At 43.2% G+C, this 19,507-nt stretch overlaps 1 protein-coding gene and 1 non-coding gene across 2 annotated transcripts; one reads left to right on the plus strand and one right to left on the minus strand.

Annotated features, from left to right (window-relative positions):
- Positions 1 to 9,629: 9,629 nt before the first annotated feature.
- On the minus strand, positions 9,630 to 16,592 carry LOC119328335 (WD repeat-containing protein 26 homolog). The gene is made up of 5 exons (XM_037601331.1): positions 16,197 to 16,592; positions 13,377 to 14,269; positions 12,306 to 12,407; positions 10,918 to 11,547; positions 9,630 to 10,107 (listed from the first exon to the last, which is right to left on the minus strand). Exons 2-5 carry the CDS (start codon positions 14,166 to 14,168, stop codon positions 9,838 to 9,840), a joined length of 1,794 nt encoding a protein of 597 aa, XP_037457228.1. The 5' UTR covers positions 14,169 to 14,269; positions 16,197 to 16,592; the 3' UTR covers positions 9,630 to 9,837.
- Positions 14,767 to 14,840, plus strand: TRNAD-GUC. Its single transcript has one exon. It is a non-coding gene; the product is annotated as a tRNA-Asp (tRNA).
- Positions 16,593 to 19,507: the final 2,915 nt, after the last annotated feature.

The raw sequence follows: 19,507 nt of genomic DNA on the forward strand, positions 1-19,507 counted from the left end.
TTGATCAAGCACCTGGATTATAAGAGAACATACATTGGACACTTTAGTAAAATGATGCTTCATGAACAGCTACATGCATATGTACCAGTCTGAAAGTGATACCTCCAGATTGCAAAAGTTTGTGACCTCTTGAGTTACAAATTTACAAGCACAAGGATGAAGAAAATATAAAGGGAAAGAAGAGAAGAATGCACCAAGCTGCGTCTGCGTGACTACTGTAGCAATTAGCAATGTAATCATGCATCAGCAAGTCTTCTGAAAATCTCTCCGATTATAGTAGGTGGTTAAGGCCCGGTTTAATGAAATGTCTCCAAAGTGGCAAAGCTAGGAGATAGTACATTTGTAGCAAGAAAATAATTACAGAAACGATCTTTAGAAATGCATGCTTCAGTTCAGAGTAGTTGTTTCAAGAAACCAAACAACCCATTAAAAAATGCCAACTACAAATTGAGTAGCGGGCTTCAGAATTCTCGGAAGTCAAAATTGATTCATGCAATCTGTACACACTTGAAACCTACACCCCGTAGTCCGTGAACAGTTGAGGAAACTTGGTATGTGCAATCTGTACACACTTGAAGCAGTCAAGCAGCAAACAGAAAACTGAATATGAAGCTCTTTGGAATGGTTTATGAAAAGAAAAATCACATGAGTATGAGGTACACCGCACTGGAAACTGAACATGAAGCAGGCCCATCCATGGTGTTTCATGGAACCAGATTTCCTTCGCTGCTCCTCGTCTTGCATGTTCTTGCAAAAAATATAGAGTATGAGGATACACCGAACTGGTGGCTTGATGTTAGGTGTTAAGATAAAATAAACCTGATCAAAGTTCGCCCGCGTGGTGGCGAGGGCCCCAATGTGGCGGTGGTGGCGGCCCGCTCTTGCATCTGTGGGGCAGTAGCCGACCCGCGCTCATGTCCGTGTGGCAGATTCGAAGGAGCGGCGGGGCGATCCATGCTCACATCCGTGAGGCAGAAGAGGAGAGCAGCCGGCGGCGGCGGCGATCCGCTCGCGTCTGTGAGGAAGCAGCGGTGGGCGGGACGTTGGCCGTGCGCAGCCGTTCGTCTGGCAGAAAAGGAGCGTTGGCAGAGGAGGAGCAGCGAGCGGCGGGCGGCGGGGGCAGAAGGTGCAGGCAGTTTCTATTTTTGTTGACGCGTGGCGTGCGGTTAGTTTGATGATGACAAGCGGTACGGGGATTAGATCGGTTGATCAGTGGCTTGTTGCCTTAAACACAGAGATGTTTTAGACCCTTGGATCGGCTAGATAAACGATTCTGGTTATTTGGATCTGCCCCCTCTCTTCCTTTTACAGGGGTAGTAGATAAGCATTTGTAGCTAAAAATGGATTGATTAAATTGTGACAAAGAAACAAAATTATGTACAGAGTTGTAGCAAGGAACCAAAATCAAAGGGGTTCCAAACCTGGGTTGAGGAAACCTATCAAACTTGCAACCTGAGCAAGCTAAAAAGGCGATGAAATCAATGCTCTCACCTAAAGCAAGGAGGAAGCTTGCATGTGGTTGACAGTGAGGTGCAGAGGTTGTGGTTGTTGAACAATCACACATACAAAATTTAGGATTTTCTATTCCGTTGTGAAACACATACCTTCAATAATGAAAGAGTGACATTGCAAGACACTGGATATTACAATACATTTCAATTTAGCATCTAGAAATTGTTTTCCCGGTGGCACACCTGCAGGCATAGAAATATAGGACATCGCGGTGAACAATTTGAATAATATATTCTTATTGAAGTACAGTGAGAGCAAAACATAGCACACAAAGCGTAAATAGCAGACCTGAATATTCCAGCAGGAGTATTCAACTATTAATGGTAAAGACAAATGAACAGGTTTCCATTTCATTGAAGATGCTCTAGCCATAGGGTTAAATTCATTTGAAAAATCTGAAAACACACAGTTGTAAACCATTGCCTACGGAACTGAACACACATATCCAAAACACCTGAAATCGGGTTTCCATAATTCTTTGTGGTACACAGCTAAATTATAAACTTATTCATATTTTTCATTGCTTATTTGATTCTACAAAGAAATTTTTGGACACCATTGAGGACATCAACACTATAAGAGTGTGATGCATACTGTGTATATATTCCTAGAGCATATGTAAGTATCATGAGTAGGCGTGTTCTTCCGTGATAGACTTTGGATCGGATAGGCTTAGGGATCCTGGTGGTCCTACCTTCACCTTGTGGCTCGAGGAGCTCCCGGTGCCGGCCATGGCGACGGTGGCCTGTTGTGATGGCAGAGAGTAGTGGGCGAAGTGGTGGCGGCGCTTCCCGTCAGCACTGCACTAGCCCTAGATCGGTAGGGGATTAGGTGGGGTGTACGGCGCTGGACGAACCTTGTGATGCGAGCCGCCGGTCCCCACCTCTTTAATATAGTGCAGGTGACAGGGGCCCGTCACCCATAGTGGGTTGAGCACCCCCGATCAGGGCGCGGATCTAAGGGCCCGGTGGGCCGTTGGGCCCACACGGTGGAGATCATCCTAACATTCTCCCCCTTGATCTCAACTTTTACTTTTGACCGTATACTTTTACTTTACTCGTTTCATAACAGATCAATACATAGAACATGTTTCATTGTCACAGCTCAATTGCCGATAGAATCAGACAGCCACAACGTACCTCTCTGTTTTGAAACAAATTCTTTAACCTTGGGCCCTTTTATTGTCCGGAAAATTTTAGACTATACCATGAAACCCATGTCGACTATGTGTTCTCCGAACACACTGGGCGGTAAGCCTTTAATAAGCAGATCTGCAAATACTTGTCTATTGCTTTTATGCTTCAAGCATTTCTTCATAATTCCGGACTTTCTCCTTTACAACGGATAACTCTGTGTCAGTGTATTTGGCATCAACACTTGACTCGTTGTCATAGGAGAGAAAAACTTAAAATGGTTATCGCTGTTGTCAACCATTATCAACTCTGGGTACAAGTCTTCATAACCATTTTGCCTGTCCCTCAACCTCATATCAAGCTATACCATATCTTTGCATCACATTGATGATAATTGTTTCATTCTTTGGAGCTTTTCCACACAAAAACCTTCAAGTATGAAAGTTAGCGACAATTGTGGATTTTGCTATACATTTCACAAGTCATGTCTTTGTACTCACAATCTTTTGAGAGCACTTATTTCTTTCAGCTTGAGGCCGATATCTTTGACTCCATTCCAGTGATCTACATATGGACTGGACATTGCCAAAACAACCTGGATATGTGAACTGCGTCAGGGTAATGTATTGAGCTTCCAACAACTGAAGCATATGGTACCATATCCGTTTTCAATCTTTTCTCATCAACTCTTGGAACACCATAGTTTCCAGTTCCATTACCCTTGACTATAAGAACAGGCGTAGGTTTTCTCGCATGCATACTTTAGAGACCTTTCTTAGTATGTCCATGCGACATTACTAATACCCCATTTTATTCTTTTCTTGATGAATCTCGATATTTATAACGAGACACTTACTGAGAACATTCTTTTGAACTTTGAGGACAAGAACTTCTTTCTCCTCCCGCAGTAGATTGACATTACCACTAGCAAGTAGGACTTCATCCACATGCACAGGATTAGAAAATGAATTTCCCATTCTATAACTTTGCACGAATACAATTGTCCTCTCATTTTCTTTAACCCAAAACAACATTTGATTGCTTTAGTCCATAAAAGACTTCTTCATGCAGTATCCCATGTGTTCTTTACTTTCATCTGATGTAACTCAGATCATGATATCTTTCATCTGATGTAACTCAGATCATGATGTGCTACCAACACTCATTGTAATCTATTCAGTGCAAAACGCGCAAAAACCTTTCGATTTAAGTCGTGTTTTACACCTTTACATATTTCCTTTGGAGTCACATTGTCCTTGTAGACTCTGTACAGCCTACTGTTTTGGCTCCATTGGAAATTACTCATTAGTCCCGAACATCGTCGGGATTCACCAATTTCATTTCATCTCACATAGTCTCTTATCATTTAGATAAGCAGGCACTTCTCGAAGCTCGAATGAGCGCTTTAAATGAGGTGGGATCAACCTCCATTTGAATTTCACTAACATAGACTTTATAGTAATCAGAAGTATCTGATTTTCTCATTCCTTGAGACCATCAGTGTCTCATATGGGGATGTGTTTCATAGGTCATACAACATGCTCCCCCAGATTACTCCATCTTCACTAAAAATGGCGTATCTTTAAACTTTATAATTTGGGTTTATTCTGTTAAAACTTTCTTCTTTATGGCACTTTAAGCACCGTCTTAGTATTCCTTACTCTACTTTCGGAACTGTAAAAGATCCAAAAATACAACTATTTCTTTTCTTTAGGGGTATGATTATGACCGTCGTACTCCCCCAGACGATCACATTCTTCATCACGTTATCTAAAGTATAGGGGATTTTCATCAATCTTAATTTATCTCATATTTCTTTCTCCCCCTCGAAATGTGGCAAGAACTTTTCTGCCACAATTTCGAAAATCATTGATAACTCTTGTGAATTGAGGAAACTTCGATTATCTACTTCATTCATCAGATTACTTCATACGAAATGAAGTTATCTCTTCATACAAAATGAAGTTATCTTTTAACTAGTATGGGAGTACTTTTTCCTCATTTCATTTCAGAAACTCAACAGAGTTCTTTATCATTAGTACTTTTGCAAGTCACACTTGCATATCATTCTTATCTTTAGGTTCATCTGTAACTTATAATCTCTTTGGATTTATTGAGTGCTTAATGACCATTACACATAAGGTGTACGGTCGATACTAGGAAAGCATAATAGCTACTCCATTCTTTTCTCCTAGAGTGAGACACATTAAGCACATGAGTCATCATATCTTTCTCCTGTCATACAGGATAAGTCCTTTGCCAGAATTTCTCCTGACATATAGGATTTTTGACATAATACTATGTCAACTTTACCTAGTTACGCAGGTATTTTCCCAGACTTTCCCCGCCATGCGGGTTTTATCATAATCCTCTTTCCCGCTATGCAGGTAATTCCCTGTAAGGAACATGAATGCCAGAATTGGCTCTTTTGACTGCATATTCAATCATCAAATTTATAAATAAATCCGAATGCTCTTTGACGCACATGCTTGATCTGACGTTGGTCAAATTAAACACGCACGTTGCTTGTTTTATCTCAAATCATAGAGAGTACATGAAAGACATTCGTCAACCAAAACTCTCAATGATCTATCTCTTTTCTTTTGAAACCATTCTTTAGAGAGAACATACTCCCTCACGTTATGATCTTTCTTGGTCGTCTTTCGGGTCACAAGTACCCAGCCATTCGCTTTCATGAATGAAAGCATGAAAAACTTTTAGTCTGAGAAAACTTAGCCAATAATCAACAATAATGAGCATAAAAAATAACCCCATGTTGGCCTGGTTAAAAAAAATATGCACATTAAACTTTGAAAAACTTTCTTTTATATTCTAAATCACCGCTGGGCAGAATTAGAATAAAACATCATCCTTCTACATTAATTCCATATCACCGTTGGGCGGAAAATGGAAATAATGCATATAACTCGTAAATAATGTGATGATGAAATTTCTATTAAGCGACTTTGCTAAGAAAATAATCATCATTATCAACTTTATTGCAGCGGAAAACTTTTAATATACATTTCTCAATCTTTATCAAATGCTCTGAAAAATGGTCACTTTGATACAAAAATTATCAGAGATTTGAACTTTTAACTATAAGACTCACTGAATTATAATATTGTCATCATCAACGTTGGTCATAAAATAACAATACCATAATTAAACTTTAATCAAATATCTTTCTACTGTTATAGCAGAAGCTATCTGAATCTGATTTCACCCACAAGTGAAAAAACTTCTCTCAAAAATCTGTTCATCCAATTAAATATTCCCGTTGGTTCCAATTTAATTGGAGGATAATACTTTTTCTTTGCAGCGGAAACTTTCTGAATCTATTCAGAAACAATTCTATACTCTTTTACTCTCTAAGCAATTTCAACCGATTGGTTCAAAAATGCATTGGAGAAACAACAATTTAATCTTTTACTTTAGTTCAATTCACTTTAAAAAAACAATTTTATTTTATTTGCAGCGGAAAAACATGAATAAAACATTCATTAACTTTTTCTTCTTTACAGAAACTTTTCTTTGACCAAATAAAATTCATGAACTTTATTATTTCTTTATTAAATTCATGAACAATTATTTTCCTGAAATTTTTCTATTTTTATTTTCAAAGACTTTTTCTGTTTACTTCTCAGAACATTTTCTTTTACTTTTCTGTACTCTAAACAAAAGTTTGTTGGAGAAACGAATAGCCAACTCCAGCCGGCCTCGTCCTAGGCACAGGAGGCCCGCAGTGGCTCACGGCCTTCTCCCCCAGAGCGCTCACGCGAGCCGAGCCGCCTCCACCTGGCCTGGGCCGCCCGTGGCTGCAGCCGCAGCTCCTTTTCGGCCCAAAAGCCCACGCTGAGGCTAGGGTTTTGATCTCGGCCGTCAGACGCGATCCAACGATCCAGCGCCGATCTCGCCCGATCAAAACGGTCCAGCCGCGCCGCTCGGGCAAAACCCTAACCTATTCTTCCGTTTCCTCTGTCGGTCTCGCACGCGGCTCTCTCCGGCCACTCGGCTACCGCGTCGTGCCGGTCGTCGACGGCGGCCATCGCGCCGCGCCGTGCCGCGCGAGCTCTTGCTCTTTCCCTCCCCACGCGTCGCGCGAGCCCCTTTTTCCTCTCGCTCTCGCCCGCACGCGGCTGTGTCTGTCCAGGTCGCCGGGCCACCGCGCCGCGCGCAGTTGCCGGCGACGGTCACCGCGCCGTGCCAGGTCGCCGCACCTTTCTTCCTTTCCTCCCTTCATTTCTCCCCCCGAGTCAAGCAACAGAGAGAGAAAGAGACGAGCGGTCAAGCCCTCCTTTGCCCCCGTTCGCGCCCGAGGGCCGTGGAGCGGACGGCGGCGGCGCCGTGGCCTTCCCCCTCGCCGGCTGTGCGTCCACCTTGCGGTGAGCGCGCCGCCGTCGAGTGGTTTGGCCGCGGTGCATCCTTTGCCCTTTTCAGGGTTGGTTCTTCGTCCGGCGCCTCGGCTTGCCGATGCGCGCCCGGATCGAGAGGAACGGCGCGGCCATGATGGCGGCGCTACTTTTTCCGGTTTGGATTCGTTCTTTGCCTTGTCAATTAGGGTGGTTCCAGGGGAGGGGGTAATATCTTTTCCTTTGATTTCAACCGAAGAAACCCTATGCCCAAACCTGTCTGATACCATTGATAGACTTTGGATCGGATAGGCTTAGGGATCATGGTGGTCCTACCTTCACCTTGTGGCTCAAGGAGCTCCCGGTGCCGGCCATGGCGACGATGACCTGTTGTGATGGCAGAGAGTAGTGGGCGAAGTGGTGGCGGCGCTTCTCGTCAGCACTGCACTAACCCTGATCGGCAGGGGATTAGGTGGGGTGTACGGCGCTGGACGAACCTTGTGATGCGAGCCGTCGGCCCCCACCTCTTTATATAGTGCAGGTGACAAGGGCCCGTCACCCATAGTGGGTTGAGCAGTGAGCACCCCCGTCAGGGCGCGGATCTAAGGGCCCGGTGGAGATCATCCTAACGTTCAGATCTTTAAATGGGGAACGCTCGGCTGATCCTAACGCAGACGGACGATGATTCCTCATCTGTAGAATGACAAAACAATGGTACATAGGGATCTTAAAAGTAGGTATGCGGAGCTGTGATGTAATATTGAGAAGCTTAATTCTTAAATCCTAAATCAGTCCAATGACAAAACGATGCTACACAGGGATCTTAAGAGTAGGCATGCGGAGTTGTCATGTAATATTGAGAAGCTCAATTCATAAATGTTTGAGTAAATCAAATTGTTAAGTGTTTTAGTAAATCTGAAACTGTGACAAAATGGACCTTAGATGCAGGGAATGGTGATGAGTGGGAATGCTCTGAACCTGTATAAATAAAGTAGGTGTTCTTAGGGAGGAGGCAAAAATAGTACTCCTTCCGTTCCAAATTACTTGTCGTAGGTATGGATGTATCTAGATGTATTTTAGTTCTAGATACATTCATTTTTGCGACGAGTAATTTGGAACGGAGGGAGTAGATATAAAATATTGTGAGTGAGATTGCCTAAATATCTTTGATCAGAAAGCTCAGAATCTTCTGGATGGTAATTTTCGTGCCACCCGAGGAATGTGCAGGATTTTGAGAGCATTGAAAAGGTAATTGGAGTGACAGCAAACAATTTGTGAACCATACAAAGAGCTTAAATACTCATAAATCAGATTGAGCTTAAATACTCATAAACCAGACTCTAAACCTTTTAGTGGCATTGGCGTTGGATCATGATAATTCACCTGCGGCAATTGTCCCAGAATAATGGTGATTAATTTTGTTTGCTGTGTGGAAGGATCATCTATGCACTAAAATAATCATAACCAGAAGGATCATGTATGCATCAGATTGTCTTGTTTGGAAGGAACATAACCACAAGCATGGTGTTCAAACAATTCACAATTCAATGTAAAGAAAACTTACTGGCTGGATGAGGTCGTTGTTGGCAGCAGAGGAGGACACCGCCACCTGGCCGCGCTCGCGTTTTTCCGAGTGGCAGCAGAGGAAGGCCGGCGGGATGCTCTCGCTCTCCCACCTTGTTGGGGCAGCAGAGGAGGACCGGCGGGCGACTGCTCATGCTCGCGGCGGAGGAGAAGAGGATGGGCGGGAGGAGGGCGGCAGAGGACCGGCGGGCGGCGGAAGGTGGGCGAGGATGAGCAGGAGGCGGGAGAGGATGGCGGGCGGCTGCTGACGGTCGCGACGGCTCCTCCGGTACGCGACGGGTGGCGGCCTCCAGCTGTCCCAGGGCGAAGGGCGCGACGGTCAGCCGCAACCGCGACTTGCGGCGACTCCCGCAGCGAAGGAGGGCGGCGCCCGCGGCGAAAGGCGCGACGGTGGTGTGATAAGAAACAATCTTCCGCCTAGATTAACTCATTATAATGAAATGTTGGGTTTCCACGAAAGGTTCTGGATGGTCCGGCTCCCGCAGCTAAGGAGCGACGAGCGGCGGACGGCGCGGGGAGGAGCAAGAGGGGGCGAGAGGTTGTGCGGAGGGGGTGAGAAATCGTGCGTGCATGTTTTTTAAAGGGCGTGGCTGGTTAGCGATCGATTATGGATGGGTTAGCGATCGATTAAGGGCGTGATTGGTAGCGTTAAACATAGAAAGATTAAGAGCCATTAGATTAGGATGATGAATGATGTGATTGTTTGGATCTGGCCCTCTTTTCTTTTATAGTAGTAGTAGATAGTAGATGAACTAGATTTGGGAAAGTTTGGGCTGACTGTCCAAATGGTTGGATTTTGGCTATGCGCCCGTTTGATGTCGGAACATATCCGGACGTATGAGGATGAGCTTTGACCTTCCAAACGACCTTAATCATTTGTTCAAATCATTTATATGGACTGTAGCCCGTAGCAACGTGATTTCCCGTATTTCGCAAGATGTGCCAAGTGCACATTTCATAATTTATTTTCGTTTGACATTGAATTGAGGAAATCAGGGAAAATATGAAATGGGTTCATCACTACGGTGCCATCACGACCATCACAAAATTAGAGGAAAGAAAGCTATTTTAAGCGCCAAAAATATTTGAATTTGTGTCCATCTTTGAATTGAGAAATAAATGTGACAATTGCGACACACGATGGAACAAGGGAGGCGATGCATAAAACCAAGCAGGTTTTCCGCTCCCCCCCTACACCGGTGCTGGACTAGGGTGTTCTTCCTGGAGGAAGGAAAGCAAAGCGCTGCATGTCGTTGTCACTTGCTGCGGCTCCCGTTGCACTGGTGAACGAAACCGTTGCCGTTGGCGCTGCCGTTCATGTGGATCCCATTACTGCCGCTGCTGCTGCCTGCGTCCCTTCGCTTCACGGTGGCTTTCTTTAGCCCCCATATGCGAATGGTATGATCATCGCTCGCAGATGCAAGCATATGTGGATTTGTAGGGTTCCAGCTTACGCAGTTGACCGCACCCGAGTGGCCAGACAGGGTCTCGATAACATCTCCACTAGCTCTGTGCCATATATAGACCTGACAAATTAAGAAAATTCATGACACGGAGTTGTCAAACTGAACCAATGACACTGAAAATGTCACAAATGTTGTATATACAGTTATGCTTTATTAGATATACAGTAGAAGACAGCTTTTCCAGTTCAGTCACTAGGTTCTCCAGTAACATTGGCTTGCAAGATACTCCCTCCATCCCAAAATTTTTGTCTTAGATTTGTCTAAATACGGATGTATCAAGTCACATTTTAGTATTAGATACATTCGTATTTAGACAAGTCTAAGACAAGAATTTTGAGACGGAGGGAGTAGCAAATATAACTCCAAAGTTTCTGGAATCTACTCCCTCCGTTCCTAAGTACTCCCTCCGTTCCTAAATATAAGTCTTTATAGGGATTCCACTATGAATTACATACGGATGTATATAGATGCATTTTAAGTGCGGATTCATTCATTTTGCTCCGTATGTAGCCCATCTAGTGAAATCTCTACAAAGACTTACATTTAGGAACGGAGGGAGTACAAGTCTTTTTAGAGATTTCAATACGAACTACATACCAATGTATATAGACCTACTTTAGAGTGTAAATTCACTCATTTTGCTCCATGTGTAGTCCATATTGGAATCTCTAAAAAGACTTACATTTAGGAACGGAGGGAGTAGCATTATCTAGAAGCTACTCCCTCGGTCCCATAATGTAAGTGTTATAATAACACTCACATATTGGTTGTAATAACATCTTATATTATGGGATGGAGTAATAAATAATAGAAATGATGCGGACAACATAATTTATTGATTTATTTGCATCCACAGTCAATATATCATACCTTTGCGTCTTCGCTTCCACTGGCAATAAAGGCCTGCTCAGATCCACCGAAACATGACCTTATCACAAACCGGCTGCGCTTATGGCCAGTGTACCGTTTAACTCGAATGGGATCGTTCCTTATGTTCCACAAATGAATCTGCTCATTTACAAGATTTACAAGCAAGAAATCACCATCTTCCGAAAGAGAAAATGAAGTGACTGTATGCTCCTCTTCAATCAGCCTCTCCTGTTTTGTGTCCCTATTGAATAACAGAATTGCGGAATCTCTACTGGTGCTTATTATAAGTTTGCCATCTTTTGAGACAGCAAAATCAGATGTTTTCGTTGACCTCTGCCCTTCCCAGCAATCTGCTTGTTTTCCATCTAAATCCCACAAGCAAAGGCTTTGATCATTTAAACCAGACAATATTTGCTTTTCATCTGGAAACCAACCACATGACAACAGACCAACGCCATATTTTTCATAAACATGAATACATTCGCCAGATTCAACATCCCAGCGCCGGATGACTTCTTCCATTCCACATGTGAGAAGCTGGCAATCATCAGGGCTCCATGCAACCATCATCACTGGTTTCTCATGACCAGTCAATGTATGCTTCAGCAATAGTTCTCCATCTTCATCAACCTAGGATAACGAATACTCACATTACTGCAAGCAAGGAGAAGACTGTTTTGTGTTGCATCAACTATCGAGGTGATCGTGAAAATGTAACTTCATCATCATTATCAGTAAACAAACATACGCGTGGAATGCAGCTAGCTTCCTGGAACAATGCGGAAGAGGAAAACAGAAAATCGGGTTCATGTTCATCTGGGTCTCGAATGGGTTCAAGTGTTGAAGGAAATAATGGAAATTTTATGCAGATAAGATTTGACATTTTAAAATAAGGAGCAACAGTAAGTGTGTGACCACCAAAAAAAATCAGAACACCTTTCAGATAAGCTAACCATTCCTCACATGCATAGAGACCAAAGCTCTAGGGTTGTGGAGTTGTTCATTGAAGTGTAACCAGAAGAAACACACTTCCATGTTCAACGGTGACAGGCCAAGAGAAAAGTGTTTGGTCACACGATCATGGAGTAAAACTGACAAACATATTAATCAAATATATTTGGTGCTGAAGCTAAACATTGTACAAATAGGCTCCGATGAAACTAATCATGTAAAAAAGGCAATCTTGTATCTTTCACTTTCATTTGCACAAGTAACAAAATATTCTGGACAACAATTTTCAGACAGAACAAATAGCAGGTGAGCAGCCAAGCATGAATGAGAGAGTGCAATTTCCAGTTTTCACATGGGGTGCAAAACTGGAAAGTAAGGGGTAAGTGACTGCACTGTTAACACCAATTAAGAATGTCAAAAGTCAGAAGCATAGATACCTTCCATATGACTGCAGTTTTATCGTTTGATGCCGATGCTAAATACTTCCCATTGTTTGAAAATTGGAGAAACCATACTTCGTCACTGTGTGCACACAAAACCTGCAATAATTTTACTTTCTTCTGATTTAGTAGTACAAGTGATAAGTATGCATCTAACAGTGTGTCATCATGCAACACAAAACATAACAGGCATTTACTGTTTTACACTAGGAATGAAAGGCACATCAGGACCCTCGGCTGATAGGATGTTTTCGTGAATAGAAAAATTGCACTCAGCTAACATCTATCTTTCTCGGCCAGTTGTCCATACAGAAACAGCAAGTCCAATACTTCCTCATGCAAATCTCAATTTGTTTGTACCCTTTGGAACCTAAATATATATTGTAAAAAATATTCGAATAGCAAGACAGAAGGGGGGGAGGGGTGGCGCTATACAGATGCTCAAGAGTTGAGAGGCTTATATGTTATGCATATATTGTAAGTAAAGTGGGCTTTCGCTTCTTCGGTTAAGATGACTATGTTTTACACTTTAACTATCCAACAACAGCAAAACCAAAGTATACAAGTAGTCAAACATACACGCTCGCGGCTGCAAGCACATACAATCCAAAGAGAAAGGGTAGATAATAGAACAGAACTTCTAATGATGAGACATCAAATAAAAGCAATGACACATAGTCTACTATCTATCTATCTACTCCTAATTAAAAAGCACGAGTTTGGCGAATCCAAATGATCTGAGCCATCCAACCACCTATATCCAACGTCTCACGCTGCTCCAATGATATATCATCGATCACATATCAATAATTTGGAAACATATTGATTGCATAGATCATAATTTGGAAACAACATTTGCATTAAACACAATTAATATTACTGCCAAACTGGACATGCGTGCACGAACACGATTACTAGTAGGTAGTAAAGGAAAGAGCAGACACTACTGCTTCTATTGGTGCGTGACCAGTCCAGTCAACCGACAAGTGTGCAACCTTGATTTAGCTCTATGCAAATAACATGTAATAAATGCAAGCACTGAAATAGGGCACCAGCATGAGTTCTGACCTGCAGCACTTGAGATGGTATCTGATCTCTCCCACAGTGATGATCGATATAGAGTGACAGGCCATCAACAGAATTATGTAGATAACAAGCTTCACGTTGTACAGTAAGTGCCTGTTCAACTAAATTCTCTAACCTCCTCTCAGGTACCATAACGGTAGGGGGGAGCACCTTTTGCAATTCCTCTAGGAGCTTAAACCGTGAGTTAGAAGATTCAATTCCAGGCTTTGAAAAACCAACCAAGACGTTTTGCGGAGAAGAAATTAAGCAACTTGCCATTTCATGAACTCTTTTTCTGTTAATGCCAAGGGGGGAGATTTCACTTTGCAGCGTCTTCATAGCACCCATGACATTGCCATTTCTCAGAAGTTCAAAAAATTTCTGCTCCAATAACAAAAATACTGCAGACTTCACAATGTTTTCATCCAGAAGATCAAGTGTGTTCAAGGTAACTACGGCACTGTCCCAATTCCCATCAAGCACCTGCTTTCTGAAAACATTCACTGGTGGGGAATGCAGTGTTATACCTGATTCTTCCTCAAGAACAGCTCCAGTTTTTTCATATCCTAGAGTATACAGAGATTTTGTGATTATCCTCACAAATTCATCCCTCTTAATTAAACCTTTAGAACCAACCATAACTTCTTTCCCTTGGGAAGTCAAAGGTCTAGCCATTGTACCTCCCAAAGGATTAGTGGGTTTAGAATAACAGGGGATGTCTGACAAAGTTGCTGATTCTACTGAGGATGCTCTTGCCCGTTTTGATGGCGGTTCATCATCTTCAAAACCTCCCATGAAATGCCAAAGTCAGCCCATATATTCTTTGCTTCTGTAGAGAATAATGTTACACAAGCAACGAGAAATTGCCACCACAGAAATCTGTAGGTTACTGCAGTCTGCAAATAAATAGCATATTACAGCCATGAATTATCAAATGCAACCAATAACAAATAGTCCATCTCTATCACTTACATCTAATAATGCATACCAACCAGGCAAATTCAAGAAATAAAATGATGCACGTAATGTAAGAAACTACAGCAAGACACAATGTACCATCTAATCTAACAACTAAATCCTTTTGTTTTTCTTCCATAAAATAAGATGTCTGATCTATAGAAATAAAAGATAAAGAAAAAAGGGGAAAAAATTTAATCCATATCTCTCTCATTCCTTTCTTACAAACAAAAGAGTTTTTCTTATTGAAGGCTGGATTATTATCCATTTTAGTGATAAAAAATCACGACATACTAGTTATGTCACTCTCACTATACCCACGTATAATATAATATGTGGGTCTGTAGTATATGATTCGTCTATTTCTTAGAGTACGAAAGACGAATCGAATCTTCTTATGGTTCTATTTAAGAATGGGTATGCCATACACCCCGCGGGGATTGTAGTTCAATTGGTCAGAGCACCGCCCTGTCAAGGCGGAAGCTGCGGGTTCGAGCCCCGTCAGTCCCAAACTAGGGTTCAATGAATGGAGAAATTGATATTTCCTTTTTCCATGAAAAGAAGGGGCAGTGAGCAAGATCAAATACCCACAGGGCACCCTTACTTCACTTTTTTATTTTGCATCTCTCCTTAAAGAGGGAGGGAAGGCGTATAGGAATTTTTTAAGATAAAGAAAGACACACATACGATATGTGGATTAGTAGAACATCGAGACGATCTACAAGTCCATGTGACACACGTATGAGAAAACATGAATCACAATTCACGGCTGAAGCTCAGAGACGTAAGGCGCAGGTATTAGTGCTCCCAATTATTTTGTAAGTTGTGGGTCAAACATTATGCACACTCCAGAAAAATCCCCACAAAAAAGATCATTATGGGGGTCTGAACCACATAGCATTTGACTGTTATTAATCATCACATAATCCTAAAGAGAAACCATTTGTTTGCGACCAGTCAAAGGGAACCACGAATATGTGAGGTACAACTAGCGAGCTTATGTTTAGTAATCCTCATTTTAAAAACTAATAGGACTATAGTCATATTTCAAGCCTGTACTATCTGATCTCTTACCTGCTACCATATACAAGAAACAACACAGAGTCAGGATGATAGTTGGACCAGCATACCCGAAGACGAAGTCACAACATCAAAGCTTCTCGCAAGCTACCACTGATCCAGAACAATTGCTCCATAATTAAAATAGTACCATCGCGATACATTGGACCAACTGATAACTAGTAAACCACAAAATATCTCACTCCAAGATGAGACGCTTGTTTTAGAGAACGTAGCCCAAGGCTCTGGCAGCAGAGGTTCTTTTTTGCCATGAGTTAGCATCAGAATTGGTAGTCAGTTGCTAAAATATGATAAATGACCACTCCACGCTCAAACCCTACCCTATGGCAATCCTTCACCAGAACTTTAATTAATTCATCAGTCCACTAGCACTGAGAAGTTGCAAATAGCCTCCATTGCGAACAAAAAACAAGATATCCATGAAATACTCACATAAATTGCTAGCAAGCAACAACAGACATACTAGACGGATGACCCCTGCAAATAACACGATCCAATTGTTCATCAACCCTTGTAACTACGCTGCCTAATTAATCACCACCAACCGTAAATCGCAGGGGCCTAGCCAACCCCGCGCCCTTCGTGATTCCACCGAGCTGCGAAAGATAAAGAAACTAAGCAAGCAGCGCCGCGACGGGGGACCGATCATGTACAGAACTCCGTTGCTGGATGAGTTCATCGTACGGTTGTACATACGCGCGCCGCCGCAGGAATCCCTCCTCCCGAATCCACAACCCCCACGTCAGAAATCAAGAGGCGAAGCAGAGAGTGGGGAAGGGCCCTGACCTGCAATCCGGTGCCTGATCCCCGCGTGACTGCACGTGCGCGACGCGGAGCAGACCGCCGCTGCACGTCACCTCGCCGCTCCCTCGGACGGCCGACGCTGAGCGGGGACTCTGCACGCCGTCGCAATCGGGCCGCAGTATCCGCGAATCAAGCTGCCGCCGCACCGAATCGAGCCGCCGCCGCCGTCGCACCAAATCAGGCCAGGCGCCGGTGGGGACAGCGAATCGAACCTGATGATGGCGCTACCGGAGGCCGTCGGCGCGACGCTGCGTGGGGTGACGAGACCGCCGGTCACCGCAGGGATCTTCACCGCTGGGGACGCAAATCCGCCGCTCGCTGCCTCGTCTTGTTCGTTTGGCAATGCCGCTGGCTTCCTCGGTGCTCCTGGAATAATATGATGATGATGAAAAGAAAATAGAAAAGACGTGTGTAGGACGGTATGGTAGATACCATGTGTTTTTACCCTGCCAGTAACAGGGAGGGATACGTGATGTTTACCCAATGAATTGAAGACGTAATTCTAGGTTTCCGCTTCCTCTCGCCTCAAAGGAAATAATACTTTTACGCTTTCTTTTTACATAGATTGTCCTGCGTTCTACGTCTTCTCCAAAGGCCATCTGCGCCATGAAACATCTCCGGCGGCTCCACATGGAGAGTTTATTTCACGTGTCAACTACACGGCGCTTGCTTAGAGCAACTCTAGCAGACCCTGTAAAAAACCGACCCGTATATAGCATTTACAGTTCGACGTCGAACTGTTTTGCAGGTCGAAATCGTGCACTAGAAGATCATACATTCTACTCCCTCCGTTCCTAAATATTTGTCTTTCTAGACATTTCAAATGACTACCACATACGGATGTATGTAGACATATTTTAAAGTGTAGATTCACTCATTTTGCTTCGTATATAGTCACTTGTTGAAATGTCTAGAAAGACAAATATTTAGGAACAAAGGGAGTACATTCTTCTACTACTACTAGAGGGGGATGGCGGATCTCGCGACGCGAGGCCGAGGTCGATGTACCAAAATTGACGAGCTCGCGGCCGAGGACGACACGGTGGACGAGCTCTGTTGTAGGGTGAAACCCTAAGATGGATCTTTTCACACTTGGAGGGAAAAAGGAGATGAACACCAATAACACAAAGAGGGAATCACACCAACAATACCCAATTAGATTCCTCGAAAAGTTAAGAATTAGTAGTTCTTTTTCGAAAAATCCACTAGAATAGCAAACACAAGATCCACAAGTTCACAAACACAATCAAAAGAAAGATACAATGATAAAGTTCTTTTCACTCCTAAAGGAAAGATACAATGATAGAGTTCTTCTCACTCCTAAAGGGGCGAGGTCTTGAGAATAGTCTTCTCCTTGTGAAGGTCTTGAAACCCACAAGGATTCTTTTCAAAAGGGGTCTTGATCCACAAGAGGGAAGGTAGAAGAAGCAAAGATCACAAATATCTCACATATACTTTGCTAACCCTAACATATGGTCTAGGTACGAATTATATAGGCTTGGGGAGGTAGGAGACGAAGTGGATGCGAAGAGGAGGCCCAACAGCGATCTCAGCCGCTCATCCTATAGGGCCCGTGCGCACGGGGTAAGTTGGGCCCATGCGCACGGGGTGCTACAGCGCCAACTCCCTGGATAATCCGTGGGCGCGGGGTCTCGGGGGCCCATGCGCACAGGGTCGACTTGATGAAAATATGCCCTAGAGGCAATAATAAAATGGTTATTATTATATTTCCTAAATCATGATAAAGGTTTACCGGAAACTTAAATACATGTGTGAATACATAAACGAATACGGTGTCCCTAGTGAGACTCTACTAGACTAGCTCGTTGATTAAAGATGGTTAAGGTTTCCTAACCATGGACATGTGTTGTCATTTGATAACGGGATCACATCATTAGAAGAATGATGTGATAGACAAGACCCATTCGTTAGCTTAGCATAATGATCATTTAGTTTTATTGCTATTGCTTTTTCATGTCGAATACATATTTCTTCGACTATGAGATTATGCAACTCCCGGATACTGAAGGAATACCTTGTGTGCTATCAAACGTCATAACGTAACTGGGTGATCATAAAGATGCTCTACAGGTATCTCCGAAGGTGTTTGTTGAGTTGGCATAGATCAAGATTACGATTTGTCGCTCCGAGTATCGGAGAGGTATCTCTTGGCCCTCTCGGTAATACACATCATAAGCTTGCAAGCAACCGACTAAGGAGTTAGTCACGAGGTGATGTATTACGGAACGAGTAAAAAGACTTGCTAGTAACAAAATTGAATGTAACATCCTAATTTTCAATTTGGATGTTAATCATTAGGCCATCATATGCATCCATGATTTGTGCATTTTGAATTTGGTTTATTTGGACATTTTGATCCTAGAGACCTTAAGCAACTCAAGGACCATTTGAGAGAGTTGGAGGTTTTTACAAAAATCCATTTTTGAATTTCCAAAATTGGAAAATTGGATCAAAGTGATTTTTTATTTGAAATTATTTTTTCAATCATTTCCAAAATAAATAAATAATGGGAGAAGATAATATGACTTCTTCAGAAACAGCTAGGAAATACTGGAAATTTAATTTTGAAAAAAATATATTTTACTTGAATTTTATTCGGTTAAATTAGGGAAAATTTTGCATTTTAAAAAAATGCATTTAACCTAGAAAATTGTTCACTTTGTCCTAAATATTAAGAGAGGACGGTGAAAATTATTTCTGGAATTTTAGGATTTTTATTTTATTTTATTTGGAATTTTATTCGTGCCGAATTAAAAAAAATTGGACCGACTGGGCCGAAGCCAAGCCGACCCATACCGCGCCGCCGCCTTCCACCTCACGCCCGAACCGGACTCCTCCGGAGTCCGAGCGCCACACGCCGCCGGTCGGCCCCTGCCCAAGTCGGACCCACCCCGAGGCTCCTTATAAGCCGCCGCCCCCTAGCCCTCTCTTCCACCAAGCCGCGCCGCCTCCCGCCGCCCCGAGCCGCCGCGCCGCCTACACACCACCCCGCCGACCGCGCCGCCGAAGCCGCCGCTCGCTACTGCCCGCGCCGCCTCGCTGAGTCGCTACCGCACCACCCCGATCCGCCGGAGCCGCCGCCGCCGATCCGATCCGCCACCGGTTTATTTTCACGAACTGGTATAACCGCCGAAAACCCGCCCCGGTTTTTTTAGTTTCTGTTTTTCTTTTAGATCGGTTTATTTTACCAGGTTAGTTTAATTAGCGAACGTTTGTTCATTTAGATCTGTTAGTGAATGTTTTCGTTCGTTAGTTCCTGTTAGCGAACGTTC

Source organism: Triticum dicoccoides, chromosome 7A, assembly GCF_002162155.2.
Source record: "Triticum dicoccoides isolate Atlit2015 ecotype Zavitan chromosome 7A, WEW_v2.0, whole genome shotgun sequence".
NCBI lineage: Eukaryota > Viridiplantae > Streptophyta > Magnoliopsida > Poales > Poaceae > Triticum > Triticum dicoccoides.